The sequence below is a fragment of the Vipera ursinii genome (genome assembly GCF_947247035.1).
Source record: "Vipera ursinii genome assembly, chromosome: 1".
Lineage (NCBI taxonomy): Eukaryota > Metazoa > Chordata > Lepidosauria > Squamata > Viperidae > Vipera > Vipera ursinii.
This window is the reverse complement of record NC_139512.1, coordinates 166,967,459-166,986,765: the sequence shown is the minus strand read 5'-3', so window position 1 is coordinate 166,986,765 and position 19,307 is coordinate 166,967,459. Positions and strand designations below refer to the sequence as shown.

The 19,307-nt window shown below is 38.7% G+C and overlaps 1 protein-coding gene across 2 annotated transcripts in view; it reads right to left on the bottom strand.

Moving 5' to 3' along the window:
- ITGAV (integrin subunit alpha V) overlaps positions 1 to 19,307 on the bottom strand; it is a 75,361-nt gene that overhangs the window by 39,519 nt on the left and 16,535 nt on the right. For both annotated transcript variants that reach the window (XM_083350498.1, XM_083350499.1), the window contains exon 3: positions 1,021 to 1,112. In XM_083350498.1, coding sequence (XP_083206624.1) covers positions 1,021 to 1,112 — 92 coding nt within the window. The remainder of the gene's footprint in view (positions 1 to 1,020; positions 1,113 to 19,307) is intronic.

Below are 19,307 nucleotides of genomic sequence, written 5' to 3'. Positions count from 1 at the left end.
TATTTATTACATTTGTATACCGCCCTTCTCCCGAAGGACTCAGGGCGGTGAACAGGGCAATACATATCAAAAACAAGATACAAAAATTAAAAACGATTAAACAAAATGCCCACGAATAAGTTAAAACACATTAAAAGTAGGTTAAAACACATTAATAAAACCCAACATACACACACACATACACACACACACAGAAGGTATATGATCAAGCCCTCATTCTTCTCATCTCACATGGGATGGAGACCTTTAGCATACCTTCTCTCAGAAGACTGCATTAAGCCATGAAGTGCTTTAATGGGGAAAACCAGCACCTTGAATTGGTCCCAGAAACCAACCAGTAACCACTGCAGAAACCACTGACTGGGTGCTAAACTGCTGAATCTGCTACCCCCAATTAGCAGATGAGCTACTATGCTGATCTCTGGCATTCAAGTTGAGAGACAGTAGGCTCTTGAGCCCACTTACTAGAGTTAACAGTTCACAGAACTAAGATTTCAATACAAACCAAGCCAACCCTTTATGCACGCTGACTGGAGAATTCTGGGAGTTGAAGTCCACAAATCCAATCCATCCCCAGACTCGATTTAAAATGCTGCTTTTAAACCTTGTAGCTCTAATTGATTTTGGCACAGATTAATTGACAAAGCTATATATATCTACTGGATGTTAAAGCCATCTATGGCTCTGACCAATGAAGTGACCTGTAGGTTTCCTTTTCAGAAGTTATGTTTGGATTATTGTAGAGTGATTAATTTTGGCACAGAAATTGAATATTTATTTAGTCCCTTAAGCATGTTATGATTGCTTTTGGATTAGATACTGGGTTTTTTGTGGTTCTTTTTTATTTAATGTGTTGTGGTGTTGTTTTTTTTTGCTGCTAGATTCATTTCTATTATCATATGTTTTAGCCTTTAAAAGATATATTAACATTCCCTAAATGTTTTTATTGATTTGTATTTTATATTTCACTTTATGCATTGATAGTAGTAATATGTGACAAGCCTTAAAATGAAGACTTACCAAAATGTTATTTTCTTTAGATCTTACAGACGCCCCAAACCACTGATGTGATTTGAATTCCAAAAGATCATCTACAGCAAATTCTCTGTTGCCTAGAAGACAAAATATTTAAGCAGAATTCTGTGAACATGACCTTGGAATGTGACAACATCCTAACCTTTTTAATGAATATCAAACTCGCTGAAGTGATAACAGAAGTAGCCCGAATACCACTAGTTTTTTCATCACTTGACAAGTTGATAACTTCAAAGCTGAGCTTATGAATTGATGCCGCTGAAAGATCCTGCGACTGAGATAATGTGACATAGTAAATGTTGTATCTGAAGAGACTAATCTAGAATGACTCATATGCAAAGAACACATTCTTCAAAAACAATATACGGTAAGCCATTATCAGCCTGCTTGCCTTCAAAGGCCTGAATACTGTTTCATCACAGACTCAGAGATACATTTCTCTGGGACTTGATAAGGGTTAAAGTTCATTAGAAAATGACTGAAGTACAAATATTCTCCTCATAAATTTAAAAGAATGTGACTATGTGATATGTTCGCTGTGTCAAGAAACAGAAATGGACTTCCTTCCTTCCTTATTTCCTTCCTTCCTTCCTTCCCTCCCTCCTTCCTTCCTAATCTTTCCTTCCTTCCCATGCAAAGAAATAGAAAAAGTATGCAAAAAATCAGAAGCCTAATATTTAAATTATACACAAGGAAAGGTAGATTTGGTACATAAAACCTAACCATACTTTATGACAATAAAGCAAAATATTAGTAAAGGAATGCCAGGATAGAAAATTCAGGCCTTCTAACTACAGAGGGTCCACATATTTAATTGGAAAATAAGAGGCCAGTATGACATAGAATTTAAGATACTTAATTGTGAATGGGCAATCTAGATTTCAGTGGACTTTCAACCATTGCTGAGTAAGGCATAAATCTCACAAATGCAATTGTCATGCAAAGGCTGTTGTTTATTTCAAATATTTATTAATACAATCAAAATCAGTACATTTAAAACTACTCAAAGAGTATCTAGTTAAAATTTCTAGAATAAAATAATAACAAATAAAATTTATGTTGAAATCATAATTTGGCAGCCAACCTATCAATTGCACGTAAACAAGCACACGGCCTAAGCTATAATATTAATCCTTAAATTGTGAAGGCATATAGGCTATTATTCATTGTTGCTTGACCTAGAAAAAACAATGTTAGACCCCCTCAGAGACCTTAGGCAACAAATATGCAAAACACTATAATAAAATTGCTAGTATTCATATCAAATTTTGCAGTTTTTAATATACTATATATCGTATCCAATAGACCCTTGAGTCCAGATTTAGGTTTATGGGACCTGATAGCATGGAAGATACTCTCTGCTTTACCCCATGCTAACTTAAGCTCTATAATATGATTTGATATTTATTATTGTGCTGATGAATGGCCTTGGGGGTGTTTGTGACCCCTCTCAGTAATGTATGCATTTGGGTTTCACATGTGGCATCAGCTTTAGCCTAGTGCTAAGGACAGAAGTAGGCAACCTTGGCTCTTTTATGACTATGCTGGCTCAGGAATTCTGTGAGTTGAAGTCCATGAGTCATAAAAGAGCCAAGGTTGCCTACCCCTGTGCTAGGAGAATTACTTTTGTTATTCAGGAGATTGTTGTGGCTTTATGAGATGCTATTCTGCAGATAACCAGATATGAGACTCTATGAAGTTGGTATCTAGGAAATAGAAGGTATTCCCTGCTGCCTAGTGACTTTCTATCTGAGCCTTGTTTCCATATCTTGGAAGGTGTGCTGTGGGGCACCATAAAGCAATGTTCTGCCTTCAGTGCTATTTAATAACCACATGAAATCATTGGGGATGTCCATTAAGGACCTTGGAATTATGTGTCACAAATTTTAAAGTTTCTAAAATAAATATTTAGAAAATTTAGGTGGTTGCCCATCTTAAATAACTGGGCAGGTAACAACCAATGCATGACAGAAAAACAATGTGATAAAACACTATCAAAAAATTACAATTAAAAATAATCATAAAAATAACAGAAGTACTGCATAACGAACACTCAAGACACATATTGGTCTCTACTACTACCAGGACCCTAAAGCCAGAACTACAATTAAGAACTTAAAACATTTCCTTCTAAATTTAAATGACAACAGAGCAAGAGTAGCAACTTGATTGTTAAGTTAGAAACAAGGCTGCGAGAAGAGAGTTCAATTGTCCAAGATACCTACCAACTATAATTTTGTTCTGATTTCATTGTAAATGGGGCAATGGAGGAGGGAGCATAGTTTGAGGGTAGTTCTTGAGTCCTCACTGCCCTTGGAAACCCAAGTGACCGGTGTGATTAGGAACTCCTACTGCAACTTTCAGATGGCACAACATTATACACCAGTGAAGGCGAACCTTTTAGAGACCGAGTGCCCCAAAACTGCCCCCCGCCTGCCTGCAGGGCCACCCCCACCTCCACGGCCTGCCACAGCAGATCACCCAGATGGCCCAGCAGCGCCATGGCGACACCCTCCCCCCGTGTCCTGTAGCATCATCTGCGTGCGACGGGGCGTGAGGGCGGAGTCTTTTCCCGCTGCCCATTTGCCATGTGCTTGCTGCGCTGCTCCATGTGGGCCGCGCCTGGGGGCAACTCTCCTCCGGGGGGGGGGGCTGCTGGTGAGGAGGGGGCCGTGGGGGGAGGCAGCGCTGAGGCAATGGCATGCGTGCCCACAGAGAGGGCTCTGAGTGCCACCTCTGGCATGCGTGTCATAGATTCGCCACCACTGTTATACACGGTCTTTCCTAACTACAGTTTTTTATGTGCTGGCAATCCTGAAGACAGTTCTTGTTGTCAGTTAGCTACTGAGCCCAGTTCAAGGTTTTGGTTATGACATATAAAGCTGTAAACTCTTTAGGACCAGGATAGTGGCAGATCATCTTTGTCCTCATAGATCTGGCCAATTACTGACATCAGGTAGGTCCACTGGTTATGTACACCAGTGCCCACTGAATATCATCTGCAAATAATTGCAGACAGCTGTTCTCTGAGGTGGAGCATGCACTTTAAAAGCCATTTCCCCCTGACAATTAGGAAATACCTATTAAATTGATTTCTCTACCAAAGGTGCTCAGTGCAAGCCACAGTGATGCTGCATGAATGGCATAATCATGCAAAAGATACAGACAGAAGGAAAGAAGGGTGGAAAAGGGAGCTTATATGAAAAATGTTAGCAAGGCCAAAATGTGAATATGGTTCCTGGTCCCAAATTGTATTATCTTTGGAAGTAATGGATAGGCAGAAAACTAGATGACAAAAATCATCCACTCTAGAGATAGGAAGGCTACCAGCAAAAAGTGACTTGCAATAATTCAGCAACTATCTTAGAATAATCAGGTTCTCAAACTGAACTCTTCTCGCTTTTGGACAGCAAATTTATCAGCCATTCCTGAAATTGGTATAAACTGATGCAGGCCATACTATTTTAAAAAATTCTTCAAATAATTCTATATTTATAACACTTCAGAAATGCAGACTGAAACAAGAAATCCATTTAATGATTAGTACAGATGCCCTATGTGTAATGTAGACGTCAGAGAAACTCTGCCTACCAGACTGATGGATCCTGATGGCAGGTCAGGAAGCAGAACTTCGGCACTAGAGAAATCCATGTTGGTAGAGAAACTCTTTATATTTTTCAGAGTTTTAAAGAATAAGACCAATTTAAACTGCTGGAAACAAACTGACAGCCAGTGAAACTGATATCATATTAATGTAATACATTTTGAATACCAGATTTCTATATAATGAGAACTTACATAACTGAGTTAAGATATGCAGATGGTACCACTCTAATGGCAGAAAGTGAAGAAGAACTAAAGAGCCTCTTGTTACGGGTGAAGAAGGAGAGCGCAAAAGTTGGGTTGAAACTTAACATTAAGAAAACCAAGATCATGGCATCTGGCCCTCTCAATTCCTGGCAAATAGATGGGAAAGAAATGGAGGTAGTGACAGATTTTATTTTCCTGGGCTCCAAGATCACTGCAGATGGGGACTGTAGCCAAGAAATTAAAAGATGCTTGCTCCTGGGGAGGAAAGCCATGGCAAATCTAGACAGCACACTAAAAAGCAGAGACATCACCCTGTCAACAAAAGTGCGTATAGTCAAGGTTATGGTCTTCCCAGTTGCAATGTATGGCAGTGAAAGCTGAACCATAAAAAAGGCTAAGTGCCAAAGAATTGAGGCCTTTGAACTATGGTGCTGGAGAAGACTCCTGCGAGTCCCTTGGACTGCAAGGTGATCAAACCTGCCAGTCCTAGAGGAGATCAACCCTGACTGCTCTTTAGAAGGCCAGATCCTGAAGCTAAAACTCAAATACTTTGGCCACCTAATAAGAAGGAAGGACTCACTGGAGAAGAGCCTAATGCTGGGAAAGGTTGAGGGCAATAGAAGAAGGGGACGACAGAGAATGAGGTGGCTGGATGGAGTCACTGAAGCAGTAGGCGTGAGCTTAAATGGACTCCAGAAGATGGTAGAGGACAGGAAGGCCTGGAGGAATGCTGTCCATAGGGTCGCAATGGGTCGGACACGACTTCACAGATAACAACAACATAACTGAGTTAGCAACGTCTTTCTCTATATAAACTGATTTATTACTTAACTGTGCTAGAGAAAGACACTCATATCTCCCACTATCACATAATTCTCCACTGATTAAGGCATATGCTCAACCCATATTTCTATGGTATGAGGATTAATCCTCAGCTTGGGTTCACTCATCCATTTCCAAACTGTTTCAAGAACTTACTAAGCATTTCCATTCCCCCCCCCCCCCGTGATAAGATAATGAAGAACATACATCAAGCTATGTATTATCTTCATGCTGAGAACTTCTTCTGCAGATTCATGTTGATGCTAAAAGGCAAGAAAGCCCAAGGTGGAACCTTGAGGTACTTCATAATCATCCAATCAGAAACAATATCCAATCAGAAACAAGTCAGAAGGACATCATAGTAGATGGTATTCCAAGCTATGAAAATCCCAAAATATATTAAAAAAATTGCAGTCTATCCATCCGTGTCATGAAGTAAATAATCTACCAGGACAATCACAAAAGCGTCTGTCTAAGTTACCTCACAGGAAAGTGATTAAAATAGTCAAGGACATTCAAGATTGCTCAGAGACATTACCACCCAATCTTTAACCTTACTGAAAATGGTCAGTCTGTTCATATTGCATGATTCAAGCTTTACTCATTCATCACTACGATCCAATGAGTTCGCTGAAATATCCCCAAGTTTTATATTTGGAAAGCAACTCAGGTTACCTCCAAAGATTATACCAGCACAGCTAAACAATGCTCTCATTAAGCATAAACGGTAATGATTAAAAGTCCTCTTTCCTGTGAGTCAGCAGCTTCTCTGTTAACTTGGTAGACTGCTGGCTATGAATCAAAAAAATTTTGTATGCTATCCACCATGTAAGGAAATCTCTGCCTCTAGGCATATTATTACTTCCTGTTGGGGAAATCCCAGAGAAATGGCTGTTTCTGCCAGCATTCAAAACAAAGAACAGCTGATTTAAAATCTTATAAGTGATTTATACTCATGTAGTATAGGATAGTGGAAATTCTACCACTTAATTTTCTGCATTGTCAATTGTGAAAAATTTCTGGGAAGAAACATAATTGCGTTCTTATCACGGGTTACCATTATGGTCTACGTTGGAAACCCAAACATAAACACACACCCTAAGCCTACTGTATTTTAAGACTTCCACAACAGGAAATCACAGACAGAATTTTCACAACTTGATCAGAGGGATTCCCGAAAGTCACTCTGTCTTAGTGTGTTCTCATATTAGCAGAGATCCACAACCAGTTGCCGACAGTTACAAATTCATATGCCACATTCATTGCCACATCAGTTCATCTTGGAGATTCTATGCTTTTCTAAAGGCTCATTTCCCTATAGGTGTAAGTATTTAAAACAGAATTTCAAAAATTGGGTTTCATTTATCTCCCAACACAGTAACATTTCACTGCACAAATCTCAATACACAAAGCCAGCAACTCATTAGAGCCACAGCTGAACCTTAGTATAAACTAAAGGTGAGGGAAACCGTCTATTATAATAACGTTTACATTTTACAACATCAGGAAGCACTTTTCGAGATTAGTTAACTTTTTGATAAAACTTTCAAAATGCCATCTCCATTCCAGACTGCAAAAATACATTTCAGGGCAAAGGTTGCACTGTATTCTAAATGTTGCTAAGTATTTTATTTACCCAGTCTTCCTCACCATCAGTTATATTTCTAAGAGACACTGGGAGTTGCAACTCAGAAATATTTATGGCACCAAAGGCCTAATCCTGTTCTAGGACAGAAGTTAAGGAGACCATAAGAACAGTCCTACTATTTCAGACCAGAAATTTATCTCCAGTATTCCAGCAACACAGTTCTAAGAGTGGACAACTGGATGGATATCTGTGGGAAGCCCTCTCAAACAGATCATGAACAGCAACAACTATTTTTCAACTAGATAGCAGTTGTCTGCACTCATCAGGTTTAGAAGCCAGTGATAGCAATAGTTAGCCCTCAACTTACAACCTAATTTAGTGACTGGTCAAAATTACAATGGCACTGAAAAAAGTGACTTTTCGCCATTTTTCACACTTGCAGGATTCCATGGTCACATGATCAAAATTTGGACACTTGGCAACTGACTCATACTTATGACATTTGCAGTGTCCCGGGGTCATGCGATCATCTTTTGCAACCTTCTGACAAGCAAAGTCAATGGGGAAGCCTGATTCACTTAATCGTGTTACTAACTTAACAGCTGCAGTGATTCTCTGGGACACTACACATCCTCTTTTCCTTGTTATCTTCTGGGAGAAGGCTTCGTGGTATCCGAAGCAGAACATCCAGATTCAGTCATAGTTTTGTTCCATACAGTATTAACCTTGTGAACTCTAAAGCTTCCTCCTTCCGTTATGTATTCAAGATGGACAGTGATTAATATTTATATGTTACTTTATATGTGAGGTTGTAGGAATATACATATGTTGTATATGGTATGATTAAAGTATGTATTGTATGTGTACACTCTGAGAGCAAGCAACTAAATTTCATTTTTAATGCGTGCCATTGTGCCCAGAGTAAAAAAATGACAATAATATTTATCATCTAAACTTGTCTTTACTAAACCACAGTATTCTGACACTACTGAAAAGCATTAGAATAGAACAACAACAACAACCAAACATTCAGCTTGAATGGAAAATCAAGGAGGAAATGTTCAACAAGAATGAGAAAGTCCATCACAAATGATAAGTTATTTTTTAATATCTTATTCAGATTGTTCATTTGCAGAGACCTGGACTTTTGTCAAGAAAAAAAGAAAAGAGCACCTTATTTAAAATGCTTCCAGCATAAATATATCCAGTGGACATTGTCTTGCAACATCATTATCACAATTACACAAAATAAAGCAGTTTGACCACTTAGACTCAAAATGACATTTGGTAGAGTAGTCCTGCATCTTTAAATATGGGACAAGCCTAATCAAATATAAAGTAGGAAGTGAAAGCAAAAAGAGGTTTATGAATATATTAAGAACACTGATTTCTCCACATGATGCTAAGAACTCAATTTTCCTAGGTAGGCTTTAATAACAGAAGTAAATACAGTTAGGATAAAATATATATTTGGAGGAAGGAAGGAAGGAAGGAAGGAAGGAAGGAAGGAAGGAAGGAAGGAAGGAAGGAAGGAAGGAAGGAAGAAAGAAAATATTTCAAACAATAAACTAACTTTTTTATTTGATTTTTTTCTTCAGGATCATGTCAAGGTCTGAAGAAGTCAATTGAAAGGTAAAGAGCTCTCAAGAAATGCTATTCCTCTGGCCAATCAGCTACAGTTTCTCTGTTTCTGTCCTAAAAATTTAAGGCAGAGGTTCTCTCTCTGAATGACCTGCAAATATAGATAGGCCAGAAAGTGGCCTAGTTTGCATCTGTGATTGCCCTGGGCCTGGTAGTGAGCTAGATATCCTGTTCAAGTCAGACTTCAGAGTCCCTTTTGGTGAGAAGAGCTGCTATATACTTTTGAACAATAATAATAATAAAAATAGATTCCTCTGTCAACAATACTGAACAAGTCAGGTCATGGTTATCAAACATTAAAAATCTTTGACAGGCTGCCTCCTTTACTTAGATGATCTGAAGCTATATGGAAAAACTCTGAAATAAAATTAATAGTGGACTGGACTCAAGCAGGACTAAAAGTCATGGATAGGAAGACCAGAAAACATGAATCATGCCCTTCATCCAACAAGCAATGTTGATAGACTCTACTGACAAGGAAAATAACTGGGTGTGGAATATTGTAAATACACCAGACAGTTGAATTAGAAAAAAAAAGGGAATTGGAAGAATATTTGATGGACAGTGAAGAATATCCATTGAAATTTGTGCACTGTGAAGGCTTACTGAATGGCAGAAAGACCAAACTGGCCTACAAAAAAAGAGCAAATAAAGAATAGAAAAAGAGACATGGCACAGCAAAATGTGAGATGGCCAGTACATAAAAAACTGACAGGCAAAGCAGATAATTTCAAGACCGGGCAAACCTTAAGAGCAAGAAAATTAAAGAGGCAGAGGAGCTAATTCTGACTGCATAAGACCAAGCCTTAAGAACAAGTACATATAAAGCCAGATTGACAAGGCAGCAAATGTCATCTCTACAAAGAAACTGAAGAAGGAGTTGTCAACTTAGCTAGTTGCCGCAAGATTATACAGACTAATTAGAAACAACAACATGAAAAAGTAGCAATAAAGGTACACTGAATGTTCTGAACAAACATCCATTTTTTTAAAAAAAAATCCCATTTATATCCCGCCCTTCTCTGAAGACTCAGGGCGGCTTACAATTTAAGCACAAACCAATGTGCTTAGCAATAGCCTTCAGTCTATGTATATGCCTGCTTATTAGGGCTTTCGCCCGCCCCAAGCGGCATTATTACAAAGTCAGCTTATTGCCCCCAACAATCTGGGTCCTCATTTTACCTACCTCGGAAGGATGGAAGGCTGAGTCAACCTTGAGCCTGGTGGGACTCGAACCTGCACTAATTGCAGGCAGCTGGTGTTACTTAAGGAGGCATTAGCCCACTGCTCCACCAAGGCTCTGCCTCCAAGCAAGAACTGATGGTATCTCAAAATAGACAAAGTAACAGAAAATGACAAAACTAAAATACTTTGGAACTTTAGAATTCAAAGAGATAGGCATATAACACACCACACTTAATGTTGATTAAAAAAAAGAAGGGGAGGCGGAGCCAGCTGTCAAATGGAATGGCTGTGTTGAAAGGCCACTCTGAATGAGCACACTGATTCCACAGCCACTTCTCTGCGCCCAGTGGGGTTTTTAAAGCCCCAGATCTCTTGGAGGGAGATTGGACAAGGAGGCGCCCAGCTTAACGATTCTGGACGGCGGTCTGAATCGTAAAAAGCAGGAAAGCCTCGGAGAAGTCGCCCAGGAGAAGGAGATGGCCCAACATGGCGGCCGTGAAGAAATGACAGCTGTCTGCTGGACAGAAATAGCGGTGAATTAGCGGGACACCGTTACAACTAACCTGGTGCTGTGAGTACCTAGCGAATCCTCGCAGGTGTTCCAGAGCATAAAATCACTCCGGAGAACTTTGAAGAAGGAAAAGAAGAGAAAAGAAACCCCAGAGCGAAAGGGGGAAAACTACCCCCCCTCCCCGTCAGATAGCCGTGATAAAGAGACAGGCTTTACCTCTTTTTGCAGTGTAATATAAACATTTTAAATTGATTAATATATCAGACCATTAATTATTGTATATTAGAAGTGTTAGTGTAAGAGATTTTATATTGTGTTAGCAACAGAACATATTATTGTTAAGATTTAAGGTATCAGTGACCATAACTTTAGAAGAAGAATAAATATTTCAGGTGTGGCGGAGGGAAAGATAAAGATTGTACACAAGGGGGAGGGCCAGCTGACGTCATTTCAAAAGATGACAAGCATTCCTAACCTAAACTTGTAGGGTAGGCAAGGCGGGTTGTATGACATGTATGAGTTCCGGCACCTTTTTCTTTTACAAAAAAAGCACTGTGTATATTCAATAAAATTTGTAAAAAAAAAAAGAGAGAGAGAGAGAAGAAAAGTCTGGATAATAGATTTTGCAGTTCCTGGAGACAGCAGAATACAAAAGGAAGAAGTGGAGTAAATGACAAAATACAAACATGCAAATAGAAGTAGAACGATTGTGACAAAAGGAAGCAAGGATGGTAATACTGTAGGCTCTTTGGGTGTAATGCCAAAAACACCTGCAGCACTGCTTGAACACTGTCGGCACTGACAAAATCACAATCAATTGCAAAAAAACAGCTTCACTTCGAAAAAATTATATATCCCGTGATAATACCTTTAACACCATCAAACAAAAATACCTGCCTATCTCAGGTCCTTGATAGTGACACTGAATAAAAATGTCAGTCTAAACATCTGGTTGGCTCCTGCGATCAAGCATAATAATAATTATATACAAGTAAGGTACCAAATTTACATTTTTCATAATTTATTTCTCAACAATTTGGGGTGGTGGTATGACATGACACAAACTTTTTTCCAGCATAAGCTGAACACTGAATATGAATTAGCCTTTACTGAAAAATAGAAAGCTTCTGATTTAATAAGTTGGACACTGGGCAAGATACAGTTACTGACATTTCAGGAACTTCGCCACATGTAATAATGACCCCATTAAGCCATTAAAATAATCCTAGGCAATAATTTATATAATGTGTGCACAGTGACTAATCAAACAATAAAACAGTATCAAATGTCATACATTATAGTGGAGATGAAAGAAATATAACCATTATGTCTTAGCAAGTTTGTCTGATAAATTCTGGGTTCAGTTAAGGCCGGATTGTAATATTTTAATCAATATAAAATAAAATAAAAAATTCATCACTATGTTTGGGCAAGCTGAACCAAAACCAAAAAAATGTACTTTACTAAAGAATAGTAAATATTACTATGTTATTGCAAGTCAATGAAAGACACCCATACCCATTTTCTTTTTATGACATCATTGTCTCTTAGCAAGAATATCTATGTTGGCTTCATCATGCAAAGAAGACAAAAAATTTAAGCAAAGATACGTTAAAAAAAACAGCTTTTATTGAGCCAGATCAATTATTTTCCTTGGCATGCTATCTATGCACATCCAATTTTGACAAGGATTGCTTTCAGTCATTATTGAAATATGTAAGCAGAATACAGCATCTGCTTATTTCACAAGATAAATGTAGCATCTAGTGAACTGTATCTTATAAAGTAGCCACTTTTAAGCTAGTGCCAATTAGGGTGTAGAAACTAAAATCATAAAATTACTTTTAAATAAGTTATACTTGCAATGCTCTCTTTAATTATTTTTACCTTACTGAGATGTTGATGCTTTTATTTTCAAAGAATGACTTGACCTTTCAGTTTAAGGCTGGGCAAAAATTTATTTAAGTTCCTCAGATGCTAAAATTCAGCTAGGATTCTGTTCCCCTGCCCTTTCTTCAAACAAAACACAGCTAGAGAAAGTGCCCCTTCCCCTACATCAGCTTTGTGCTTTCTGATAGCATCATCACAAGATTGGAAGTCTTCCCAAAGTTCTAGACAACACTGAGATATAAATTGCTCCCCAATATACCTCCAACCTTTTATATCTTTTGTAAACAGTATTTATTTCGACTTTGGGAATATAATGGAAAGATGACAGCAGAACATCTTAATAGAACACTTTACACATCTTAACAGAACATGGAAGATAAATAAATCTAGCCAGATTAAGACACAAGATGCATTCTTGCCAACATCCTGTACAAACAATTCCAAAAACAATTTGAAAAAAGGAACTAGTATTTCAAATCTATCAATTTATCATGTTAACTAATCTTTAATTGACTACACTGATTTGGGGGAGAAAATTTGTCTAAGACATACTGAAAATTGAAGTCAACTTCAGATATTAAGTTTTAACAGAACTTTCAAAATATTTGTGACTGTAAGTGGTTACCAGGCTGAGCTTGAGGATGGGGTCAAATGCATCATCAGTTTGGAATCTCTACGCTCCCATAAGAGTCCTAAATCCAATCCCCCTTGAAGTCCATTGACTCTTATCTGGCTCCAATTTGCCTTGACTGTTTGTAATTCAGATTCTTGCCTATAGGTAGCATGAAATAAACTTGTAGTACTTGTGAACTCTTATTATGGTTCCTGATTTCTTGCAGCTGACAATTTGAGACTTTTAGCAAAAAAGATTATCCCTGTATACATTTTATATGTATGTCTTTCACTATAAATTGCTTCTCAAATGTCAAGCAACTCTGATCTTAACACTAACTCTTTTTTTTAAGCTTTCTTTTTAACGGAATATTAACAGAACATACCAGACAGCAGTACTGAACATAGAACAGTATGTTTCTGAAAAACCATGCCTATGATTGTGTGAAGAGTTCTCAGATAGAGGCATCAGTAAACTTGAAAAGTTTGCAAAAAATTTTTTTTTGGGGGGTTGTATGCACATAAACACCAGAAACTTGTTTCTATTCTGTCCGGACAAGCCGGCTGTCTGCTTGTCTAAGCAAAGCAGAGACAAAAGTTCCCAGCGTAGTCTGACAGGGCTCCAATTTTAGCCATGCAAATCTCATGACTGACACCTGGAAAGTTGCACCCACCCATTTTCAAGCAGCTGTCTCAAAAGGAAAATTCAGACTTCAGGAATAAAGCAAGTTCATCTTTCTGTTAAAAATGATGGGTTTTTAAAAAAAACAACGGTAGGATTTTATTATTTATTTCCAATGAAAATGTTTCATTTTATAAACATGCAAGGTGCCACCATGGGGGGGGGGAACCTTAAAACTTTTCTTACTGCCCCAATTCTTCTTTTAACTTAAAAGGTGACTGTGGAGCTAAGCTGTTTTTGAATTTTGCCATGCTGTCCTCTTTCTATTAGTTAAATTCTGATCCCTCAAGGCTTTCAGAGATCAACTTCCAAGCTGAGGAGAGCTGAGTAGTTTAAGGCTTCTCTTCTCTAGAGTGAATATACAAGCTTGAAAAGCTTGCTATTTCAGCAAGAGCTTTGGGGAAGGCCACAAATAAATAGATCAACAGAGGAAGATTTTCAGCTGAATCAGCTGTTCCTAATAGTATTTTAACGACATTATCCAAACCAGTGTACTCTATTTATTTATTTAGCAAATTTATGTGGCTACCCATTTCACAAGAAGTGACCCTGAGCAGCGTACAGCAAAAAAAGCTTAAAAACAACAAACATATCAAACACAGTCCTATTTTAAAAAAATAAGACTTTTAAGCCTTTTGCGGTTTTTATGTTATAAATGTCTTCTCTTGAGTCATCATATTTTCTATTTTAATTTGCTGATTATTTTTATTTTTTTTTTATTTTAATTCCATTTATATCCCGCCCTTCTCCGAAGACTCAGGGCGGCTTACAAGCTTAGATTAGATTATCCCCACAAGAACGTGATGTGAGGCTCACGTTGGTAGGAAAACATTTTTATGATCAACTATTAAAAAATGTGACTACCTTTTCCCTCAGCTCCCAAAACAGTACTAAACCAAACCAAACCACCCACTCTGCATTAGTTCAACCACATTTCTGTCAATCTTCACGACGGGGGCAGGGGAAGCAACTTTTCACCAATTTCCCCTTCCCCAGCCCTCTGCCACACATTTTCTGCATGACTTCTTTAAAGCATCGGCACAAGTCCTGAGATGGAGAAAGTTGAAAAGATGGTGCCCCTTTAAAAATTGCCACCCACTAAATGGGTCACAGAAATATCTATGCCTGCCTGACAGTGTCATTCCACCCCTCCCCCCCCCGCCGACAAAGCTGCCTATTGTCGGCTCAGTCTGTCGCTGTGATCAACAGAGCTCTCAACAGTTCAAGGAGAACTGAGCTGTGTTGCCCCATAAAGGAAAGCCTTATTTTAAAAGCTGATTTACCCACGTTAAATGGGAATTTGAGCACTAGAGTTGCTTGTCCTGAATACATCCAGCCAAGGTATTCAAAAAAAAAAAGGGGGGGGGAAGGATTTACATTACATGGGGATCTACTCAACCTCTGTCCACTGAATGACAGGATTCAAACAATACATTCAGCCACAGGGTACTTATAGTTTTAAGGCAGGGGTCCCTGACCCCCAGTCCCTGGACCGGTACCGGGCCGCGGCATGCCAGCAACTGGGCCGCACAAACAAGCAAAGCCCCATCTGTGGGATGCAGGCAGCACACAAAACCACACATTCTCTGGTCTGTGAAAAAACCTTTCTCCAAGGAACCGGTCCCTGGTAAGGCCAAAAGGTTGGGGACCTCTGTTTTAGGGGACTGGGCATAGCATTAAGAACTTTTACGCAATAGCTTAAACAGCTCTTCTGACACTATGGTTCTAAGACATAAACAGGGTCCTAAGAAATAAACAGGGGTAAGTAAACAATAAACAATCGTACGAATTACAAAAATTGGGTTCATACTAGGATTAAGGGGTTTATAGGTATGCCTCTTAATTGGGTCCTAGAAATGTGTGGTCTTCTAAGAAGGGATTCTCCCACCACTCTTTACATCTCCTGTCACAGACAGGAGACTGCCGCCACCAGTCTGCTGTGCTTGTGCCAACAATGTTCCTGGATAAGCTCCTGACTCCTTCCCTGCACTACCCGAATGCACAAAAACAAGCAGGCAAGAAAGGAAGAGCAGGGCACTGATGTTGGTGGTTGAAAAGCATTAAGAGCTTCAGATTATCAGACATAACTCTGAACATCTGGTCTCCACACCCAGCCTTAAGACTGCAGTGAGGACGATGCAGACAGAGTGGACCGTATGACTGAAATACAGGAACAGTTACAGCTGTTTTGTATTTTATTTATTTTATTTTTTTATTTTATTTTAATTCCATTTATATCCCGCCCTTCTCCGAAGACTCAGGGCGGCTTACAAGCTTAGCAGTAGCCTTCATTCTATGTATATGCCTGCTTATTAGGGCTTTCATACACACCCCCAAGCGGCATTATTACAAAGTCAGCTTAATTGCCCCCAACAATCTGGGTCCTCATTTTACCTACCTCAGAAGGATGGAAGGCTGAGTCAACCTTGAGCCTGGTGGGACACGAACCTGCACTAATTGCAGGCAGCTGGTGTTACTTAAGGAGGCATTAGCCCACTGCTCCACCAAGGCTCTTGTAGAAGTGTGGAGGATAGAAAGCAAAGAAAACAGTATTTAAAACAATAGTAGTTTCTCTCTCTCTCTCTTTCTGCCAAGGGAAATGTCTGTCTCTCTCTTTAAAAAAAATAATTTGATTTTTTTAAAATAAATAAAAAGTAATCTAGATTTAGATTATGATTCTTTCTCTATGTACTTTTTAGCTAAATTATGTCAGGATTCCGTTTTATATACATAATGTACAATACCTTCGTGGCGCCATGGATGGAACGCAGTGTTGCAGACTAACTCTGCCCACTGCTGGGAGTTTGATCCTGATGGGCTCAAGGTTGACTCAGCCTTCCATCCTTCTGAGGTCAGTAAAATGTGGACCCAGATTGTTGGGCTAATAAGCGGACTCTGTAAACCGTTTTAAAGAGTCCTGTGAAGCACTAAGGAGCGGTATATATGCCTTAGTGCTAGTGCAATCATAGCATGAATATATTCTGCAGTGTTAATCTAGGAATATGTGTATCAGATAGTCCTTGAAATTGGTTTAGCATGCACCCTGCAATTTTTAAAAACTGGGCCTGGTATATAATCCCCCAGACCAGCCAACTACATTATAGCTTAGGGAAACATGTGAACTTAACCAATTCTTTTTTTGGAAGGGAGTGGATATTACATTTATATGCCAGGTGACATGGCTTTATGTCATGCAGTTTAAAGAGGAAGGTAAGGGGAAATCCATTCTGTATTTCTGCATATTCATTTTGGAAGATAATAGAAGGAATAAGTATTTTTTTTAAAATTTAACCCAAATAATACATTGCTACGAACATAAAGGACAAATTTTCAACTGAAACATTTATTTGGAAAAAAACGACTATGGAAATGCTAAAACATATTCTAAATCAGGGATACCTATTTATTTGACTTTAGAAAGAAACAATGAAGAAAATTTTCTTTAATTTTCTTTTTTCCTGGCTCTGGAAATACTTATGATGTGGTGACATCACTGAGTCAATGCCAACAGCATCTAGGATCATTCAGGTTAGGGGAAGGTTAACGGTTTCGCGTTGAAAAAGCTTAAAATATCTCTTATCAGCCAGGATTTTTGGTAAAAGTGGAAAAACAAAACAAAAATATTTCCAAAAGTAACCATTTGGTTCCCAAAATATGGTGATGGCACCATTTGGAGGTGCACTCGTTTAGGAATGTAAGCAAGACCTTGTACAAACATATGTACTAGTTTCAAGTTGGATGCCCCCAATGAATTCTGAATTTCTATGTCTTTTGGAGACAAGGAAGAGTTAGCCACCTAAGACTGCTGAAAGCCATTCCTTTTACTGCTCTCCATAGTATGTATAAAAGAACAGAAAAGAATAACAGAATTGGAAGGGACCTTGGAGGTCATCTAGTCCAACCCCCTGCTCGGGCAGAAAACCCTATACCATTTCAGACAAATGGCTCTCCAGTCTCTTCTTAAAAACCTCCAGTGTTTGAGCACCCACAATTTCTGGAGGCAGAAATTGTTCCACTGATTAATTGTTCTGTTAGGAAATTTCTCCTTAGTTCTAGGTTGCTTCTCTCTTTGATTATTTTCCATCTATTGGTTCTTGTCCCGCATTCAGGTGCTTTGGAAAATACGTTGACCCACTCTTCTTTGTGGAAGCCCCTGAGATATTGGAACACTGTTATCATGTCACTCCTAGTCCTAAGCAATCTCTTCCCATTCACATATAAAACAAGCTACAGCTTGACTAATGCACGGATATTACTCACTGTCTGACAACTCCATAAGCTGAGACTGGATGAAAAGCCTGCTGGACCTGTTTCTATGACATGAGATGAGAGCCTGTCTTCAAAAATAAATGCATGTTCTCCAGAGTGTGGAGAAGGCTGGCATGAACTGCTTCAGCCAGAGACCCAGCATTAGACTTATAGACCTGCGGTAGAAAAGGAACAATCCCAAAACCTAAGGGAGGGATATTAAAATAAGGAGAGCTTTTATTCCTTTTAACAACATACTATTCTTACTTAAAAGATACCAGGTGCTGGTATGAGAGCAACAATACTGGCCCACAGAAAATCGATAAAGCTGCAACATAAAACTTTAAAATACTCTAACCAGCAAACCTGTTTAAAAATAGCCTAGGTCCTCAGATTAGACACATTAGCTAAGCAAGCCAGAGTAAATTCAGCCAACAACTAAGAATACCTGCAATACGTCACAACATCTTAAAGCAAAATGTAATCAGACAAAGGGATGTCCACATAAAAGAAATCCTACTAATCATCCTCTCATGATCTATAAAGGCTTAAATGCTGGCTTAAAATGAGCTGCAACAGTTGGGTTTCAGCAGCACAAACAAGTCCATCACTGGAGGTGTAAAGGACATAAATTTCATTCAACAGATTTATACCACACAGGATAAATAGGAGAAGATGTCATGCAGGCCACAACCACTTTCCAACACCCCATTTGTGGCTACCTAGCATCCAAGATTATGACACTGAATTTCAGTGGCAAAACAATCCATTTTCAGCAGCCTGATTTTATTCTTGGGATGGCCAACAAGAATGGAAATGGGATAACTCATTTCTCAGAATCAAGCAGCTGTTATTCCCATCTTTGAAATGCCCAATCTACAAGAGAGAAGGTGCGGCAGTATTGCTGCACATACAAAAAGAACACAGCTTTGATCGTGATATCACACCCGCTTTTTTGTAGATTTTGATCCCTTCCCAAAGATGCTATTGGTTTGTAACCATTTGCAGCAAGCCATTTTGGTCCAAATTTACCCTGTTCATTTTCTAGCAAGCAACATCAGCACTACAAATGGAGGAAAAGTAGATTCTTACCCTCCCCTTTTCTACTCATGATGGATTTGAGTATTAAAAACATTAATCTCTCTGACTCAGTAACTAGGGGTGAGGAAATCTTCCGTTCCCAGTTGCAAATATTTTGGTTGGAAAGCTTGGAAAACACTGCATCCAAAATAGCAATCCTTTGAACAAAGACAAGTTAAAAACAGATCTTGATTTGTAGGGGG